The sequence below is a fragment of the Macaca mulatta genome, chromosome 14 (assembly GCF_049350105.2).
Source record: "Macaca mulatta isolate MMU2019108-1 chromosome 14, T2T-MMU8v2.0, whole genome shotgun sequence".
Classification (NCBI taxonomy): Eukaryota; Metazoa; Chordata; class Mammalia; order Primates; family Cercopithecidae; genus Macaca; species Macaca mulatta.
Genome location: NC_133419.1, coordinates 47,815,655 through 47,832,232, shown reverse-complemented (window position 1 = coordinate 47,832,232; position 16,578 = coordinate 47,815,655). Strand labels below are relative to the sequence as shown.

Here is a 16,578-nt window from a genome sequence, read left to right as displayed (position 1 = left end):
AGAGGAAACTGTTGTTATAATTAGCTAGCAATCACTGGTAAAGCAGATTTTTTGGGGAGTAGCTTTTTATTTTGCTGTAATATAGCAAAACTTATAAAAATTTAGAATCTGCAAAGATAGCGTAAGGTAGTGTACACCTTTTACCCGGATTTACCAGGGTTCACATTTTGCCCCATTTCCTTCTCTCCTTCTCTCTCTCTCTCTCTCTCTCTCTCTCTGTATGTGTGTGTATACATTTTTATATGCACATGCAATCCATATATATATATACACATTTTTCAGAACCATTAGAAAATAACTTCAAGACATTGTATCCTTTTACCCCTAAATACATGTATATTTCCTAAGTACAAAGACATTTTCTTTTGTAGCAGGTTTCCTAGTTTCCTTTCACATAATTTCCCTCACCTATAAAATGGGGATAATGGTATTATTGACCTCAAAGAACTGTGAAGAATACAAAAAGTGAGAGCTGACGACATGGGAGTGGTAGTGATGATCGTGGCTGGTGGGATTGTTTGGCCTCTTTCAGGTATCTGTGATGGAGATGCAGCCAATGACCTCACCCTGAAGGATGGCTCGGTGGTGGGTGGGGCTGAGGACCCTGCTCCCTTTCTGGACAGCTGGCAGGTGCCCAGCTCCCTGACCGCAGTGGGCCAGACCCGCTTCCGCCCAGACAGCTGCGCCACAACTGACTGCTCGCCCTGCCTTCGCATGGTGTCCAACCGCACCTTCAGTGCCTGCCACCGCTTTGTATGTGCCAGCTGGGTCCAGCATTGGGGACACCTCCTGGGCTGTCGGGGGATGGCAACACCTACCTGCAGAGGCTCATTGTTCCTTCTAGGCAGGGAGGGGAGGAGCTGGGCACTGGGATGTGTGACATCCGAGTAAGCAGCACTGCCTGATGCATATGCCCAGGTGCCTCCGGAGTCATTCTGTGAGCTGTGGATCCGGGACACCAAGTACGTGCAGCAGCCCTGCGTGGCCCTGACTGTGTACGTGGCCATGTGCCACAAATTTCACGTGTGCATCGAATGGCGGCGCTCTGACTACTGCCGTGAGTTTGCGGGGCAGGGGGACCCTCCATTGTGACTGTTGCTCCCATCCCCTGTTAAAGTGGGAAAAGGCTCCCAGACCCAAGTTCATGTATGCTTTCTAGCTTTAATCATTCATGGATATATGTACATTAGTAAATTTATAAATATTTTATATGTTTAATTTACATTTAATTTTTATATTGTATAAAAATACATTTCATAGTAATGAACACATATTTATTATGAGTCCTATGAATATATTAACACATAGTAATTGTATTGTTATTTTAGTATTTGCTTTCTTTGAGTCTCTTCTCTGTAAGTGGAGACTGTAACCATCGCCCCCGCCCAGGGTGGTTTTGAGGATGTGGGGGAATGTGTGCCAAGTGCTCACACAGACCTGCCCCACGGACACCGTCCTGCACATCTTAGTTCCCTCTGCCTCCTTTTTGCTCACCTTTCTCTTCTTCCAGTCTTTCCCCTCCTTCCTGCAGGAAGGAAATGAGATCTGCTTCCTCCTCCGCCAATTAGGTTTGACTGGTGGGGTCCACTGGGGTGGCCTGGGCTAGAGTAGCTTGATTTATAAATGTAAACACATCCAGAAAGGCTGGGATTGGCTCACAGGAAGGTCACACCCACAATATGACAGGTAAAAGAGGAAAAGACAAAAGTCCTCTTGGGTTGTGTTCTTCAAAGTGTGGATCCCAACTCAGCGGGTATGAAATCAATTTAGAGGGTCAGCACCAGCATTTTAAAAAATACAATAGAATAGAATAGAAAATACCAGTGTGTATTGCTCATAGAAAGTTTAGTATTATTTTGTAAAAGAGATTTTTTATTTTATATAGAAGCGATTTTCAATCCTAAATACCCTTTGAAATCACTCAGGGAACTTGAAAAGGCATGGGCCTCACAATCAGAGATTCAATTGGCCTGGGGTGGGGTCCCCACAATGATACCTCAAAAACTCCCTAGGGATTCTTTTGTAGTCGAGTTTGAGGACCACTGTCCTACATGCTTGTGTGTATTGGGCCACAATGTAAAATCTACTTTTTACAATCCAGAAAGTTTGAAAACACTGATCTAGAGCAAGAGATTGGCAAACCTTTTCTGTAAAGAGCCAGAAAGTAAGTATTTGATGCCTTGTGTGCCATATGGTCTCAGTCATAAGTCCTCAACTCTACCTTTTTAGTACAAAAACAGCCTTAGAAAGAATATAAATGAACAGGCATGGCTGTGTTCCAATAAAACTTTATTTGTGAAAACAGACAGTGGGCTGGGTTTAGGCTGTGGGCTGTACTTTGCTGAGTCCTGATCTAAGGAAGGAGGTGATGTCACCAAGCCCTTTGACTTATGTACTCTCTGCTGAGGTGCTGATGACACTCTGAGCCCCCTCCTCATCCCCTCCTGTTCTTTCGGCCCTCAGTGGGGAGCCCTGCCTGGGGTCTGAGGTAGGCCTGGTGCCCACTGTGCCCCTGCAGCCTTCCTGTGCTCCAGCGACTCCACATACCAGGCATGTGTGACGGCCTGTGAGCCACCCAAGACATGCCAGGATGGGATACTAGGGCCTCTGGACCCAGAGCGCTGCCAGGTGCTGGGCGAGGGCTGCGTCTGCTCCGAGGGCACCATCTTGCACCGGCGCCACTCTGCACTCTGCATCCCAGAGGCCAAGTGTGGTAGGTTCCTCCCCTCCCTGAGCAGGGGCCTCCAAAGCCAGCCTTGGTCTCACCACCTGTTACCCATAGCTGAGGCCCATCTGCATCCTTTCAGGTCTGCTTAGGGGTGGTCAGTATCCCAGGGAGAGTCTAGCCTGGGAAGGTCTGGGCTCACCTTCCTCACCTCGAACCCTTCCATTCCCCTCTGCAGCCTGCACTGACAGCATGGGGGTGCCGAGGGCCCTGGGGGAGACCTGGAACAGCTCCCTCAGCGGCTGCTGCCAGCACCAGTGCCAAGCCCCAGACACCATCATCCCGGTGGATCTGGGCTGCCCTGATCCCCGCCCTGAGAGCTGCCCGCGATTTGGGGAGGTGGCCTTGCTCCTGCCTACCAAGGACCCCTGCTGCCTGAGGACTGTCTGTGGTGAGTGTCCGCCTTTACTTCCTTGGATCTCAACTGTAAAACAGTTAAAACAGCTGTAAAACAGCTATCCATCAGCCCTGCACACCAACCCTGATAGATAGGACAAGGCCTAGGAAAAGCCAAATGTCTTGTAGGGGGTGAGCTGGGAGGAGGGGAGAGCCCTGCCTGGGGGCAGGGGCAGAGGTGCAGGAGTCAGTGCAGGGAGTGCTGTGGAGCCAGGCAGCCTGGCCACTCTTCCTTCCCCACCTGTAGCCTTGTGGCCTCAGGCAAATCATTTCACATCCTCTGTGCCTTCTTTCATTCTCCCAGAACATGAGCTGATGATCGGGCCCATCTTTGGGGTTGCTGTGAGATGGGGCACGTGTCAATGGATATCAGCTCTTGCTAATCTTCTGTCCCAGCCCTGAACCCTCGTGTGACCCTCAAAGGCCTCATCTAGGAGTGTGGGTCCTGGGGGCTGGGAGGAGCAGTCGGGGGAGGAGTGGGCCAGGCATCCAGGGTTTGGGCAGTTGTTCAGTGCTCTCCACTGGAGAGCAGTGGGGACATCCGGCCCTGAGGTGACAGGCCCTGTGGTCCCCGGGGCCAGTGTGTAACCAGACCCTGTGTGAGGGCCTCGCCCCTACCTGCCACCCAGGCCACCGCCTCCTCACCCACTTCCAGGAGGACTCCTGCTGCCCCAGCTACAGCTGTGGTGAGAGGCCTGGGGCGGGGAAGGTGGGGGATGGACTGAGGGCAGTGTGGGGAGGACAGCTCTGGGAGCAGGGGCTCAGGTGTGGCCAGGCAGGTTCCTCTCCCAGCACCTAAATCCGGCCTTTTCCCCAGAGTGTGACCCACATCTCTGTGAGGCAGAGCTTGTCCCCAGCTGCCGACAGGACCAGACCCTGATCGCTGGCCGCCTGGGGGACTCCTGCTGCACCTCCTACTTCTGCGGTGGGTCGCCACCACTAGACGCCAGTGCACACAGCCGGATCACAGTTTGCTAGCCTCACCCTTGTGTCCTTGGGTAGCTGGCAGGAAAGCTGGGGGTCTTCAAATGGGGTGGGAGAAGGGAGAAGGACAAGCTCACTGTCCAGGAAACAGGGTGGGAGGAAGAGAACACTGACCCTGTGTTCCTCCTAGATTACTGAGCAAGAGGAAACAGGTGCTTGTTCCGTGTAAATGTTTGGGTGGACATGAGAACTTCCAGATTCTGATTCCAGAATGAGTCACATGAGACCATGTGATGCTGCCATTAGTTAGCTCCTACCACACCTGGGTTGTTGAGGAGCTCCCACCCCCAGCAACGTGCTGTGTGCCAAGCTCCTATGAGGGGACTGCTGTGACAGCATTGGCCCTCTTCCCCCTCAGCCTGTGGCGACTGTCCAGACCCCATCCCCGAATGTCAAGAAGGGGAGGCGCTCACCGTGCACAGGAACACCACAGAGCTCTGCTGCCCTCTGTACCAGTGTGGTGAGTCCTGGCTGGGCACATGGCTGGCTGTGGCGGGAAGGACCCTTCACAGAGTCCCCACCCTGGGACTAATGGGGGTTGACAGGGAGCAACAGAGTGCTCCCAGGTGGTGAGCTGTGGAGGGCCGAGCAGCTGAAGCCAGGACGAGTGCAGGCCCACCTGAAGAAGCCAGGTCACACTGTCAGGCTGGAGGGTGGGAGGTCCAGGTCTGTCCCCTCCATGGAGGCCCCCAAGGACCAGACAGAGGCTTGGGTTGAAGGCAAATACTTGGGTCCCTTCATCCCCCACAGCACTGATAAGAAGTCTTCATTCCCTGACTCACCCAAGGCCCCCCTTCAGGGTCCCTTTCGCCACTGTGTCACCATAGTGCCCGCTCCTGGAGGCTGTATCACAGAAGGCCCTGTGTTGCAAAGCCTCTGAAGCTCTGTTATTTTGTAATGACAAATAAAAGTATACTTTTCCCAGTATTTTTCTAGGGCCTGGTACCTGTATATATGATATTATACATACACGTAGACATGGGTAGTATGTGCATATCATGTACTGTGTTCATAGTACCTTGATATAGAGTGCACTGTGTACATAGTACCTCAGTAGTAACTTGTTAAGCATAGTGCAGCCAGCATTATGGACTGTAAGTAAATCTAATGGATGAAAATGAACAAAATGGTTCGATTTAGATTTTATTCAATTTACAAAAATTGCTTTGCACACTGATAATAGGAGAAGCATGAGGTTTTTTCTTACACAGAGTAGGAGAGGGGCCTCCACCAGGACACCCAAGGGCTACCCTGATTGGTTCAATGTCAAGAGCCACCTCCGAAACAATGTAGGCTCCCATCCCCTGAGAGTTACCCAGATTACCTGGCTGCACCTGACCAGGAGCTGGTTGGCCCACTTGCCACGGTATTTGCCAGACAGACGTGAGGAGAGATTCACTATCTTTTCTCCTTCTCTTCACGTTTCTTCCCATGTTTCTCGGGAGGCAGCCTAGTCCGGTGGATGGAGTATGGGCATAGTCAGTTGGTTTCCGAACCTCAGTTAGGCTGTCTACCAGCTGTACGGCCCAGGGCAAGTGCCTTACTCTCTGAGCCAAGGTTGCTCATTTGTAAAATGGTGATGCTAGTATCTGCCTTGAGGGGCTGTTGTGGAAATTAGAGATAATTTATGTGAAGGACCTAATGGTCCTTGGTATGCAGTAGGTGCTCAAAAACAGAGGCTGTTGATATTATCACTTTCTCCCAGTCTTCATCATACTTTTACTGTTACAAAAGCACTGTATATGCCTTGTAGAAAGTACAAATTCCAACTAAATGCAAGAAAATGAAATACCACCTTCCTACCTGCTAGATAATTCCACTGCCAATGCTTTAGTGGATACATATCCTTCCAGATTCTCTCTATGGCTTTATGTAGATGTGGTTTACCAAAATCATCTCATCCTGGACATACTCTTTTTTTAACTGGCTGTTTTCAGTGAACAATCTCTACCTTTCCACGTTAATACGTTTTCAACTTGTCTCATGCCCAGTCCATGTTTCTTCCTGTTTGTCCAGTCCAGGATTCAGTCCCGGACAATGCATTATAATGATGTGCCTCACATCTCTCTTAACCTAGCACAGGTCCCTTTTCCTGTGTGACCTCCCACTGTAGAGTCCAGGCCATGACCCTGCAGAGTCCCCGCTTCTGGACTTCGCCAGTTGCTGTCTTTTGGAGCTGCTTTCCTTGTTCCCTGGGCCTCTGTGCTTCCTAAAACTGAAATTTCCATCTAAGGCTTGATGGGTTCAAGTTAAAAATTTGGGGCTAGACAGTGCGTGCATAAGCTTCATAGCACATCACATCGGGTGCCACACACTATCTGGCTGAGCCACTAGAATCGATGTTAACATTGGCCCAGATTAGGGTGATACTGTAATCCTAAGATCTCTCCATCTTACATTTTTCCTCTTCCAACCAGAAGATAACCTATTCCTTTGACACCATAAAAATGCCCTTCCTCATAATTTTTGGAACATCATTTGATAATCCTTGATTGTGACAATAACTTTATTAGTAAATCAAGTGGCTCTTAGAGTTTTCAGATCCTCACCTTCCGTGCTGACCTTTGCCCCTCCCCTATCCACCAAAGTGTTGCACCCAGGGAGTTCCCTCACCCCTTGCCTTGTTCTCTCAGCAAATGAGAATGGCTGAGGAATCCTGAACTGAGAAAAGTCAGCCTGAAGACAAGGAAGAAAGGAAGTGTGGGCCCTGCAGGGTAGCATCAGCTGAAGCAGGGCAGGCTCAGGTGGGCCCCAAGTGGATGAAGTTTCCACAGGGTGGGAAAGGTTGTGTTAGACAGAGCGGGATGTTCCCTGTCAGCAGACCTTACCCTAGTGGCTGGCTTTCCTTGGACCACCTCTTGCAGGGTGACTGCAGACTGGGGAGGCCCAATTTAATGAGCTTGAGGTTCTGACCCTGTCATGTCACCAGTGCCTCACAGGCACAGCACCACGACCTGAAGTAGCTCCCTGGGGAGACTTTGGGTGCCCAGACTCTTCCCTGGGGCTCCGAGGACAGTGGGGGTCACTAAGGAGTAGCTGGGGGTAGCCCCTCCTTAGCCAGTGTTGCCCTTCTTAGGATTCACACCCCCAGGTGCCTGTGACTGATATGTTGCCTGCCTCTCCTCCCCCACAGTGTGTGAGAGCTTCCGCTGTCCCCAAGTGCAGTGTGGCCCGGGCACTGCCCTGGTGGAGGTGTGGAGCCCTGACCGCTGCTGCCCCTACAAATCCTGTGGTGAGTCCGTGGTCAGGACAGCCTCCCCACTGGGAGATCCAGTGGCCCTGCTGAGGAGGGGTTGGGGGAGCCTGGCCTACCACTGTCCACTCCTCTCAGATCCGTCCCCTGCAGGGTCTCTAGAAGAAGCCACAAGAATCAGCTTCCTCCTGCATCCGCACTCCAAGTGCTGAACGTTCCTATAGCCTTTTCTCTCCAGGGTAAAAGAAGGAAAAATCAAGTTTCTCATTCCAAAGAGGGTTTCCATCTTAAAAAGTCCTTACTGTGGCAGGGCGCGTTGGCTCACACCTGTAATCCCAGCACTTTGAGAGGCCCAGGCAGGTGGATCATGAGGTCAGGAGTTCAAGACTAGCTTGGCCAAGATAGTGAAACCCTGTCTCTACTGAAAATACAAAAAAAAAAAATCAGCTGGGCACAGTGGCAGGTGCCTGTAAGGAGGTGGAGGTTGCAACAAGCCAAGATAGCGCCACTGCACTCCAGCCTGGGCGACAGAGTGAAACTCCATCTGAAATAAAAATAAAAATAAAATAAAAGAATAGGCTCTGGACCAGGTGGAGGGATTAATCCAGGTGACAAAAGGAAACCTGTGATTGGCCCATCTGCCTATTTATCCTTGCTCCACACCCAGTGGAGAGCTTGGTGTTCCGAATCCATCACTGCCCACCTGCCTAACCAGAGGAGCTGCAGGCCTCCTCCTGCCCCCAGGGATGGAAGGAAGCTGAGATTTGGGCCTCTTTCTCTTCTCTCCCAAGCCTTGAAGCTGGGTCTTCAGAAGACGGGTTGTGCCAGCAGTGAGAGGTCCAGGGTATCCAGGGGATTTCTACTTGAACATCCCTAATGAAGTGGGGCCTGGCCCCTTGTGTTTTTCAGAGTGTGACTGTGACACAATCCCGGTGCCCCGGTGCCATCTGGTATGGAGACCCTTTTCCCCCAACACCCCCTGGTCTGCTCCCTTTTCCTTTCCTCTGTATCCCCTCCTCTAGAGAACCTGCTCCTTTAATCTAGTGCAAGGAACCCATGGTTGCAAGTTAGCATTCTTGTCCCAAGCTCTGCCACTGGCTTTCCGGGTATGGTGCCCTCCTTTGTAAAATGGACATAATCATGCTTTAGAGTTGTGGTAAGGATTCACTACAATGATGATGAAAATTATCATGAAGATGATAGTGATGATGCTGATGGTGGCAATGATAGTGGGGACAGTGAGGAGGATGGTGGTGGCTATGATAGTGATAGTGCAGTGATGATGGCGACAATGCAATGATGATGGTGGTGTTGGGTTGGTGAGGATGGTGGTGATGGTGACGATGGTGATAATGCTATGACAATAGTGGTGGTGGGGACGGTGAGGATGGTGGTGGTGGTGACAATGGTGATAATTCAATGACAATGATGGTGGTGATGGTGAGGATGATGGTGGGGATGGTGGTGGGGACAGTGATGATGGTGGTGGTGACAATGGTGATAATGCAGTGATGGTGGTGGTGATGGGGATGGTGAGGATGAGGGTGGTGGTAGTGGTGATAATGCAATGTCGATGGTGGTGGTGGGGATGGTGAGGATGGTGGTGGTTGTGGTAGTGTTGGAGGTGGTGATAATGCAATGTCGATGGTGGTGGTGGGGATGGTGAGGATGATGGTGGTTGTGGTAGTGGTGGTGGTGGTGGTGGTGGTGATAATGCAATGGTGATGGTGGTGGTGGTGGTGAGGATGATGGTGGTGGTGATGGTGATAATGCCATGATGATGACGGTGGTGGTGATGGTGATAGTGCAATGGTGACAGTGGTGGTGGGGACAGTGAGGGTGATGGTGATGGTGATAATGAATGACGATGGTGGTGGTGATGATAATGCAATGACGATGGTGGTGGTGGGGATGGTGAGGATGATGATGTGGTGAAGATGATAATGGCGATGATGATGATGATGACAGTCATGATGGTAGCTAATGTTATTGAGAGCTTACTAAGTGCCAGGAACTTTCCTAGACCTTTCATGTGTATTATTTATTCTCACAACAACCTGTGAGGTTGATTCTGTTGTTTTCTCAATCCTACAAACAAGGAAGCTAAGGTTAAGGTCATGAAGCTAGTATATCACAGAGCCAGAGCTGACACCCAGGAAATCTGTCTCCAGAGACAATGCCCTTAGCCACCAGGCTGCGTGGCCACTGAGGGAAGTGAAAATACTTTAAGAAATGTGAAGTCATGTTTACAGTCCTTTTCTGAATTATATGTAACCCTCACACCCCAGCACACATTTCCTCTCACTCTGACCCCCATTCCCCCTTCCTTAAAATTGCTGAAGAAAGGTGAGAAGTACTGTGAGCCACCCAGGGCTCTGTCCCTCACTGAGAAAGGGGGGGACACTGGACAGTGCTCCTCATCGGGGAGGCCTGGGAGTCACACTGGACTGAGCTTCTAGGATGCTGCAGGGCCCCAGGCCTGCCAGCCCCCTCCTGCCCACCACAGGGAGGGACTGACATAGAGAGGGGCCCAGGTGGCAGACTGCTCCTGAGGGCCAGGCTGGCCCCCACTCCAGGGTGCTGACTGCCTCTGCCCCACCCAGTGGGAGAAATCCCAGCTGGACGAGGAGTTCATGCACAGCGTGGACAATGTGTGTGGCTGCGCCAAGTACGAGTGTGGTGAGTGGGGGAAGCCTCGGGGCAGAGCCAGGCAGGGGGGGCATGGGTGCCTGGGCTCTAGATGACCGTTGCCACCCTGCATGCCCATCCAGTGAAGGCCCCAGTGTGTCTGAGCCACGAGCTGGGCGTGATGCAACCCGGCCAGACAGTGGTGGAACTCTCAGCAGACGGCGTGTGCCACACCTCCCGCTGCACCGCCGTGCTCGACCCTCTCACCAGCTTCTACCAGATCAACACCACTTCCGTGCTGTGTGACATCCACTGCGAGGCGGTAGGGTGTCGCCCAGGGTGGGGTGGGTGGTGTCAGGAGAGCTAGCCTGGCAGACCCTGTGTGCTCCAGGAATCAGAGGGGCCCTTGAAGCTGCCCTAAGCCTCCAAGACAAGTCAGAGGGGCCCTCAGAGACCTCTGTAGAAAGTGCCAAGAAAGGGACTGGGTTGGGAGAGGCCAGGAGGAGGACAGTAAGGGACAGATTTAGTGCCTGGCAAGGGTGGGTGTTGACAGAGAGAGCACACACTTATTAGGTACCTATGGAATGCCTGGCACATTCCCTGTCCCTTTGGTTTGCATGCTTGTATTGCTACTATTTGGTGAGCACTTCTTCATGCCCAGTACTTAGGATGGTGACTGGCTTCTAGTAAGGGCTAAAAAATATGAGTTGGATAAAGGGGGTTAGAATTATTCCCATTTTTCAGAGGAGACAACTGAGACTTAGGGAGACTCTGTCATTTGTCAAAAGTCCTACAGGAACTGAGACTCAAATGGAGGTCTGTCTGGAATGAAAACTGGCATCCTACTTAGCAGAAATGTCTCGGAAAGGGTGGAGATGCCCTTTGCTGTAAGGGAGGCTCAGGGTAGATACAGGGATGATTAGCTGACTGTGACAGAAGGAGGTTGGGAGCTCCTCTTCCCGAGTACCTACAAAGGGCCCTTCCGGACTCTGGGGTCCCTCATAGATAAGCAGGCAGTGGAAGAGCCAGGGTGGAGGTGGGCAACTGGCTGAGGCGCACCCCGCCCTGGCCTGTAGAACCAAGAGTACCAGCACCCGCGGGACCTCGCTGCCTGCTGTGGCTCCTGCAGGAATGTGTCCTGTCTCTTCACCTTCCCCAATGGCACCACCTCCCTGTTCTTGGTAAGCAGCCCCCTCGCTGCCCACCTAGGAGGGTGTCCCAGGAGGGGACACCAGGACTAGGGCCCTCTCTGGCTCCCAGGCCAGGGCTGGGTACAAACAGGCTCCCAGACCCTATGGGTTTGCTCAGGCTGTCCATCTGGCCACAGCCCCCATCACCCACTTCTGTGCCCTCCAGCCTGGGGCATCCTGGATTGCAGACTGCGCTCGCCACCACTGCAGCAGCACTCCCCTGGGTGCCGTGCTCGTCCGCTCTCCCATCAGTTGCCCACCGCTCAATGAGACCGAGTGTGCCAAGGTTAGTCCCTCCTTCTCCACTGAGGCTGTAGGCCAGGGGCATCAGCTGTCTCGCTGGCAGTGGGGTGGGGGTCCTGTGAGCAGGAGTGCAAGAGGAAGGGCTCCCTGGAGCCTATGCCTGCACTGCCACCCCAAATCCACATCTCTCTCTGCATTTCTTTTTGCTCTGACCACATCACACCCTGCCTCTTCACACATCACGTGACCACATGCAGGTGTGCACAAACACACACTGTTACATGTTCTAGGCACATTCAGCCAGACACCAACACAGGCCACCAGCCACTCACACACCACACCCTCCAGGGACATTCACATCGGCATGCCAATGCACACACCACGCATCATCACACCTCAAAGCACTCATATAAGCACACTCTTGCACACACATGCCACGCAGATGCAGTTCAGTCCTCTGATGGCTGGTGGATGTCCAGCACTAGCATGGGCAGCTGTCAGTATGGGCACACCTCAGAGAAAAGGATTTTCTGGAAGGCTTGGGGTTATTGTTGAATTATTAAAGTCCCTAAGATTAACAGTGGACATTTGAAGATTTCTGACTCTTCTCTAGAAAACAAATATACACAGACATTCAATGATACTCTCATACACACACCCACACGTGCAAAATCGCACATGTACACACAGATACTCATGTATATGCTCACAAAATCGCACACACATACTGAGACCCGCCCCCCAACATACACTTATGTAGAAAGAACTGTCCCATCCATTGTTTTACCCATTTCACTATAGAGGAGGAGGGCTTTAAGGGATACTTGCCCCCATTTTAGAGATGGGAAAACTAAGCCTAGAGGAAAAGGATGATTTGTCCAGGGCTGAGGTAGAGCCCAGGCCACTGACCCAAGTGGGTGACCCCTGCACCCCTCCTCTCCCTGACCCTTTGTGCTGGGAAGCACTGGCAGTGGGGTAGGCAGTGGAAGGCATGAGGGTAGCTGCCCCAGGAAAGATGGGAGGCCCTGCACCATCTTGACCCGGGCTCCTGCCCCAAGGGGGCCACGTGCAGCCTTAGTGCCAGCTTAGCCCCTGTGGCTCTCCCATGGCCTGGCAAGGGGCCTGTGCTCCTGCCCTGGGGCATCACAGGGAGAGAAGAGTCAAGACTCCTGTACTCTGCCTGTTTCTGGGATCTTGGTTCCTGGCCTGGACAGGTGTCTCCACACCTACCTCTCCCGACTTCCTCTCTCTAGGTTGGGGGCTCCGTGGTACCTTCCTTGGAAGGATGCTGCAGGACCTGTGAGTGAGCACGGTGGGGGCCCAGGGGTGGGGGGCTTTGATGGGGGCACAGGGTGTCATGTCAGGGGACAGAGGACCAGGTTCCTGGCCTGGAACCTAAAATGATAGCTCTTCTGGGCTGAGTAGATGAAGGGATAACATCCCCACCATGGGGCTCATGGCACTAGCGCAAATATGCAGAAGGCTGGAAGCCATGTTTGTGTCCTTGTTCTCATACAAAGCCTCTGCTCCTTGTCAGAGCCAGAGGACATTGGGGCATAGCATTCAGGAGGTCAGTAGTTCACCAGTTACTTTGCCTTCTCCTGCCCCTGCCAAGGCTCCCAGCCCAGATGCTCCCACATGAATTCTCCCGTGGTCAGACGCCCTGGTCTTGGAGGAGCCTCCTGGGTGGGATTCAGACCTTCCAGTGTCCCTGACAGTCTGAGTGTGAGCTCTGTGCACCTGTCCTGATACCTGGCTCCTGGAGCCCTGACCACCCAGAACTGTAGCCCCCAACCATGTGCATATGCACATCCCAGTCAGCCTCTGCTTTGCACCACCTTCAATCCCCCACCCATATCTTTCCCCTGTGCCTGCCCTCCTCCTAGGGTGCTCAGACCCCATCTCCAGAAGGCAGTAGAACTTGGGGCCCTGTTATGTGCATTTCATATACTCCAAGAAAGTCGGACTTGAGGCCTCATCGGCTGATCCCTGACCCACAAACTCATGTTCCCTGAATGTCCCGTGTGCCCCCATGTGACCTGCACCCCATGTCCCTCTCCCCAGGTTTCCCGGGGACCCTGTTTCCCGTGGTCCCCGTTAGTCCCGCCTCTCCTCCACGGGTTAGTGTCCACTGTCGCTCAGGTACTCCTCTCGGAAGCCCACTGGACTGGAGGCAGGCAGCCGCGTTGCTATGTCCAGCAATGTCCCTTCTGCTAGGTGGCCCGAGCTCTGGGGGCAAGGGAGGGGGTGGGCCCCTGCTCCCCACCTCTGGCACAGGCCATTGGGCCTGCAGTGCATGCTGGGTAGTGAGCTGTATTCGCTGGGCTTGCATGGGAAAGCTTCAGCAGGGCCCGCTCACCTGGCGCCCACCAACGTCCCAGACCGCCACTGCTTTGCTCTTGCTGGTCACTCAGCCAGTCTCAGTCCAGGACCCAGAGGGCCATGTCAGGACAGCCCTTAGTTCTCCTGCCTCCTGGAGCAGAGAGGGAAGACAAAGTGGACTTAGCTCTGGCCAGAAGCCATCTAGCTGGTGTAGTAGGAAACCTCTGTGGTGAGGCTCAGAGACCAGAAGAAAAGATTCCATTCCATTTCTAGAGGGATTCCTGGGGTTACAGAGTGAGTGCATGTACCTGGAAAATATTAGTGGAGCTCCAACTATGTGCCAGGCACTGTTCTAGGCACTTTAGAGCCTTGTGGAGCTGACATTTAGTGGGAGATACAGAATAACAAGTATAAAAATATATACCTCACTTGTCTCCAGATGCTCCTCTGCCCTAGCACAGAGTCCTCAAGGGGGCCCTGCTGGCCTTCCTGTCTCACCTGCTCACACTGCTCTGTCTGTGCCTTCCTAACTCCGCCTCCTTCCAGGGCATTGGGTTAAAAGGCTTTCCCTGGAAGGGGAGGGGTACTAATGCATGGGTGCTAACGCAGGAAGAGAGACCCTCCAGCATGACACTAACTGCCTGGGGCTGGCCCATCCTACTGCCCCTAAGAAGCCTGGTCTTGGCCACAGCTCCCTTATCCCCTTGTCCCCCCAGGTAAGGAGGATGGGCGCTCCTGCAAGAAGGTGACCATCCGCATGACCATCCGCAAGAACGAATGCAGGAGCCACACCCCTGTGCGTGGTGCCCACAAGGCAGTGGGGCAGCAAAAGATGGGGATGGAGGGGATTTGGGGGTGTGAGCGCCACAGACTACCTCACTGGCCTCCCCTTTCCAGGTGAACCTAGTGTCCTGTGATGGGAGGTGCCCATCCGCCAGCATCTACAACTACAACATCAACACCTATGCCCGCTTCTGCAAGTGCTGCCGCGAGGTGGGCCTGCAGCGGCGCTCTGTGCAGCTCTTCTGTGCCACCAATGCCACCTGGGTGCCCTACACCGTGCAGGAGCCCACCGACTGTGCCTGCCAGTGGTCCTGAGGCCTGGGGGCCTGGGCTAGCTGGACCACCTCTGCCGGCCCCACTTCGTGTTTCCAGCTGGCCCAATGTGAATGGGGGTATTAAAGGTGGTAGAAATCTGGTACATGCTGAGCATGGAATGGTGGGAAGAGGTCACAGGAGTAACCAGAAAGGGTCACCCCTTCCCATCCTGGCTCCCTTTCTGGGCTCCCCATTTTCCACATGTGGGAAAATGCCATATCTGAGGGCTTAGGGAGCTCACCTTTGTCCCTGGCTTGAGATGGAAAATGGGCTTTAGGTGCAGGAGCAGCACCCTCTGAACCTCTGTGACCCTGGCCACAGCTCTTGGTGGGGGGTGGTGAGAGCTGTGGGAAGGTGGGATGGTGCATGGTGCTCACATGGGAACCACAGCTGGACCCAAGACCAAGCACAGGGGCAGGATGCAGTGGCCCATTCTCTTGGCCTTTTTGACTACAGAAGAAACCAGACACAGTAAAAGGAAAGAGGGTTATACCTGCAACACTCAGGCTTGCAGATAGCTGCCCAGAAGGAGTTCCCAAAAGCAAAGATGGTGGATTCCAGGGCCCAGGTTGTCTCACCAAGATCTGTGAAGTCAGAGTGAGCTCAGTGACCTTCATGTCCCCTGTAGTCCAAAGAAAGGTGCCTGGTGTCCTGGTATTGAGATGGTAATTCAGGAAAGGATTTGGAAGACCCAAGCCTGTACCCTTACCCCAAGGCAACCTTCCCAGCAGGCAGGCCGGCCTTGTGAGGTGGTGGTGGGGGAGTGAAACCCTCAGCGAGGGTCCAGCACTGCTTATTTAGGATGCTGGTTGACGGCCCATGCCTCTGAGACCCTAGGTTGCTGAGGGGGTACCTTTAGCCTGCAAATGCAGCTCCAGGCTTTGCAGTGCACCTTTTCTCCAAGGCCATGACAGAGTCGGGCTCAGAGGAGCCTGATTATGGGTTTTGTGGCTCAGCCCATGCCAGCCTCTGTGCTCCACGGGACTGTTTAGCAAGAGAGTGTCTGTTGGTGTCAGTGGAAAACACAGCCCCAGCCTCCCTGAGCACTTGTGAGAGCCTTGTCACTGAACCAGAGTGTCCCCTAAAGCAGGGCCAGAGCCCCTTTCCACACCCTACTCTGCAAGTCTCCCACCCCTGTGCCACTTTGTGCCATGTGGATCCCAAGAGCATGAACATGACGTTGTACAGGCTCCAGCACTGCCCTGTGTGTCCGAAGATGTGGCTGGACGCCCCTTGAGGTGAGGAGGCTGTGCCAGGATGGCCCCCTGCTGTTTCCAAGCCTCTTTGTGCGCATATTTGTGTTCTGTTTATGTATCAATAAACCACAGGAAGACTTCAGGCTTCTGAGCATCTCTGAGGGAGCCAGGTTTACTTTGAACTTGGAGGAGTATCCACTGCGAAGAGACGACTCTATTTTATGGCCCTGGACATCAGCACCACTTCTGCCCCATCCATCCCAGCACCATGCCCCACTCACAGCAGAACCATTGGTGGGTGTTTGCTGGTTGGAATTGAATGGACTGGAGACTGGCTTCTAGAGGAAGGGGATGAGGAGAAAGATGAGGACATTGGGAGCTGGGGAGCTGGCACCCAGGCGAGGGACTGAGGAGTGATCCTGGTTCTGTGGGCCCAGAGACAGATGCTTCTCACAGGAGATGTGGATGAGGCAGACCCAGAGAGTAGGTTTCATATTGGCCTCTTAACATTTCTGTATTTCTTTCCTTGTTGTTCTCCCAATGAGCTCAGTACGTTTTTGCAACCATGTCAGCTGTGGTAGGATTAAGGAGCACCCAGGGACA

The 16,578-nt window shown here is 53.0% G+C and overlaps 1 protein-coding gene across 10 annotated transcripts in view; it reads left to right on the top strand.

Moving 5' to 3' along the window:
- The window catches only part of OTOG (otogelin), a 104,560-nt gene extending 88,443 nt beyond the window's left edge, over positions 1-16,117 (top strand). For 8 of the 10 annotated variants that reach the window (XM_077963151.1, XM_077963153.1, XM_077963157.1 and 5 more), the window contains 17 exons: positions 533-753; positions 919-1,057; positions 2,519-2,713; positions 2,904-3,116; positions 3,703-3,807; positions 3,939-4,046; positions 4,464-4,565; positions 7,239-7,337; positions 8,208-8,248; positions 9,902-9,977; positions 10,070-10,248; positions 11,003-11,107; positions 11,283-11,402; positions 12,613-12,658; positions 13,424-13,501; positions 14,398-14,477; positions 14,579-16,117. In XM_077963151.1, the coding sequence (XP_077819277.1) occupies positions 533-753; positions 919-1,057; positions 2,519-2,713; positions 2,904-3,116; positions 3,703-3,807; positions 3,939-4,046; positions 4,464-4,565; positions 7,239-7,337; positions 8,208-8,248; positions 9,902-9,977; positions 10,070-10,248; positions 11,003-11,107; positions 11,283-11,402; positions 12,613-12,658; positions 13,424-13,501; positions 14,398-14,477; positions 14,579-14,779 (2,108 nt within the window). In that variant the 3' untranslated portion in view covers positions 14,780-16,117. The remainder of the gene's footprint in view (positions 1-532; positions 754-918; positions 1,058-2,518; positions 2,714-2,903; positions 3,117-3,702; positions 3,808-3,938; positions 4,047-4,463; positions 4,566-7,238; positions 7,338-8,207; positions 8,249-9,901; positions 9,978-10,069; positions 10,249-11,002; positions 11,108-11,282; positions 11,403-12,612; positions 12,659-13,423; positions 13,502-14,397; positions 14,478-14,578) is intronic. The other 2 variants (XM_077963156.1, XM_077963152.1) reach the window with 2 other exon arrangements.
- Positions 16,118-16,578: the final 461 nt, after the last annotated feature.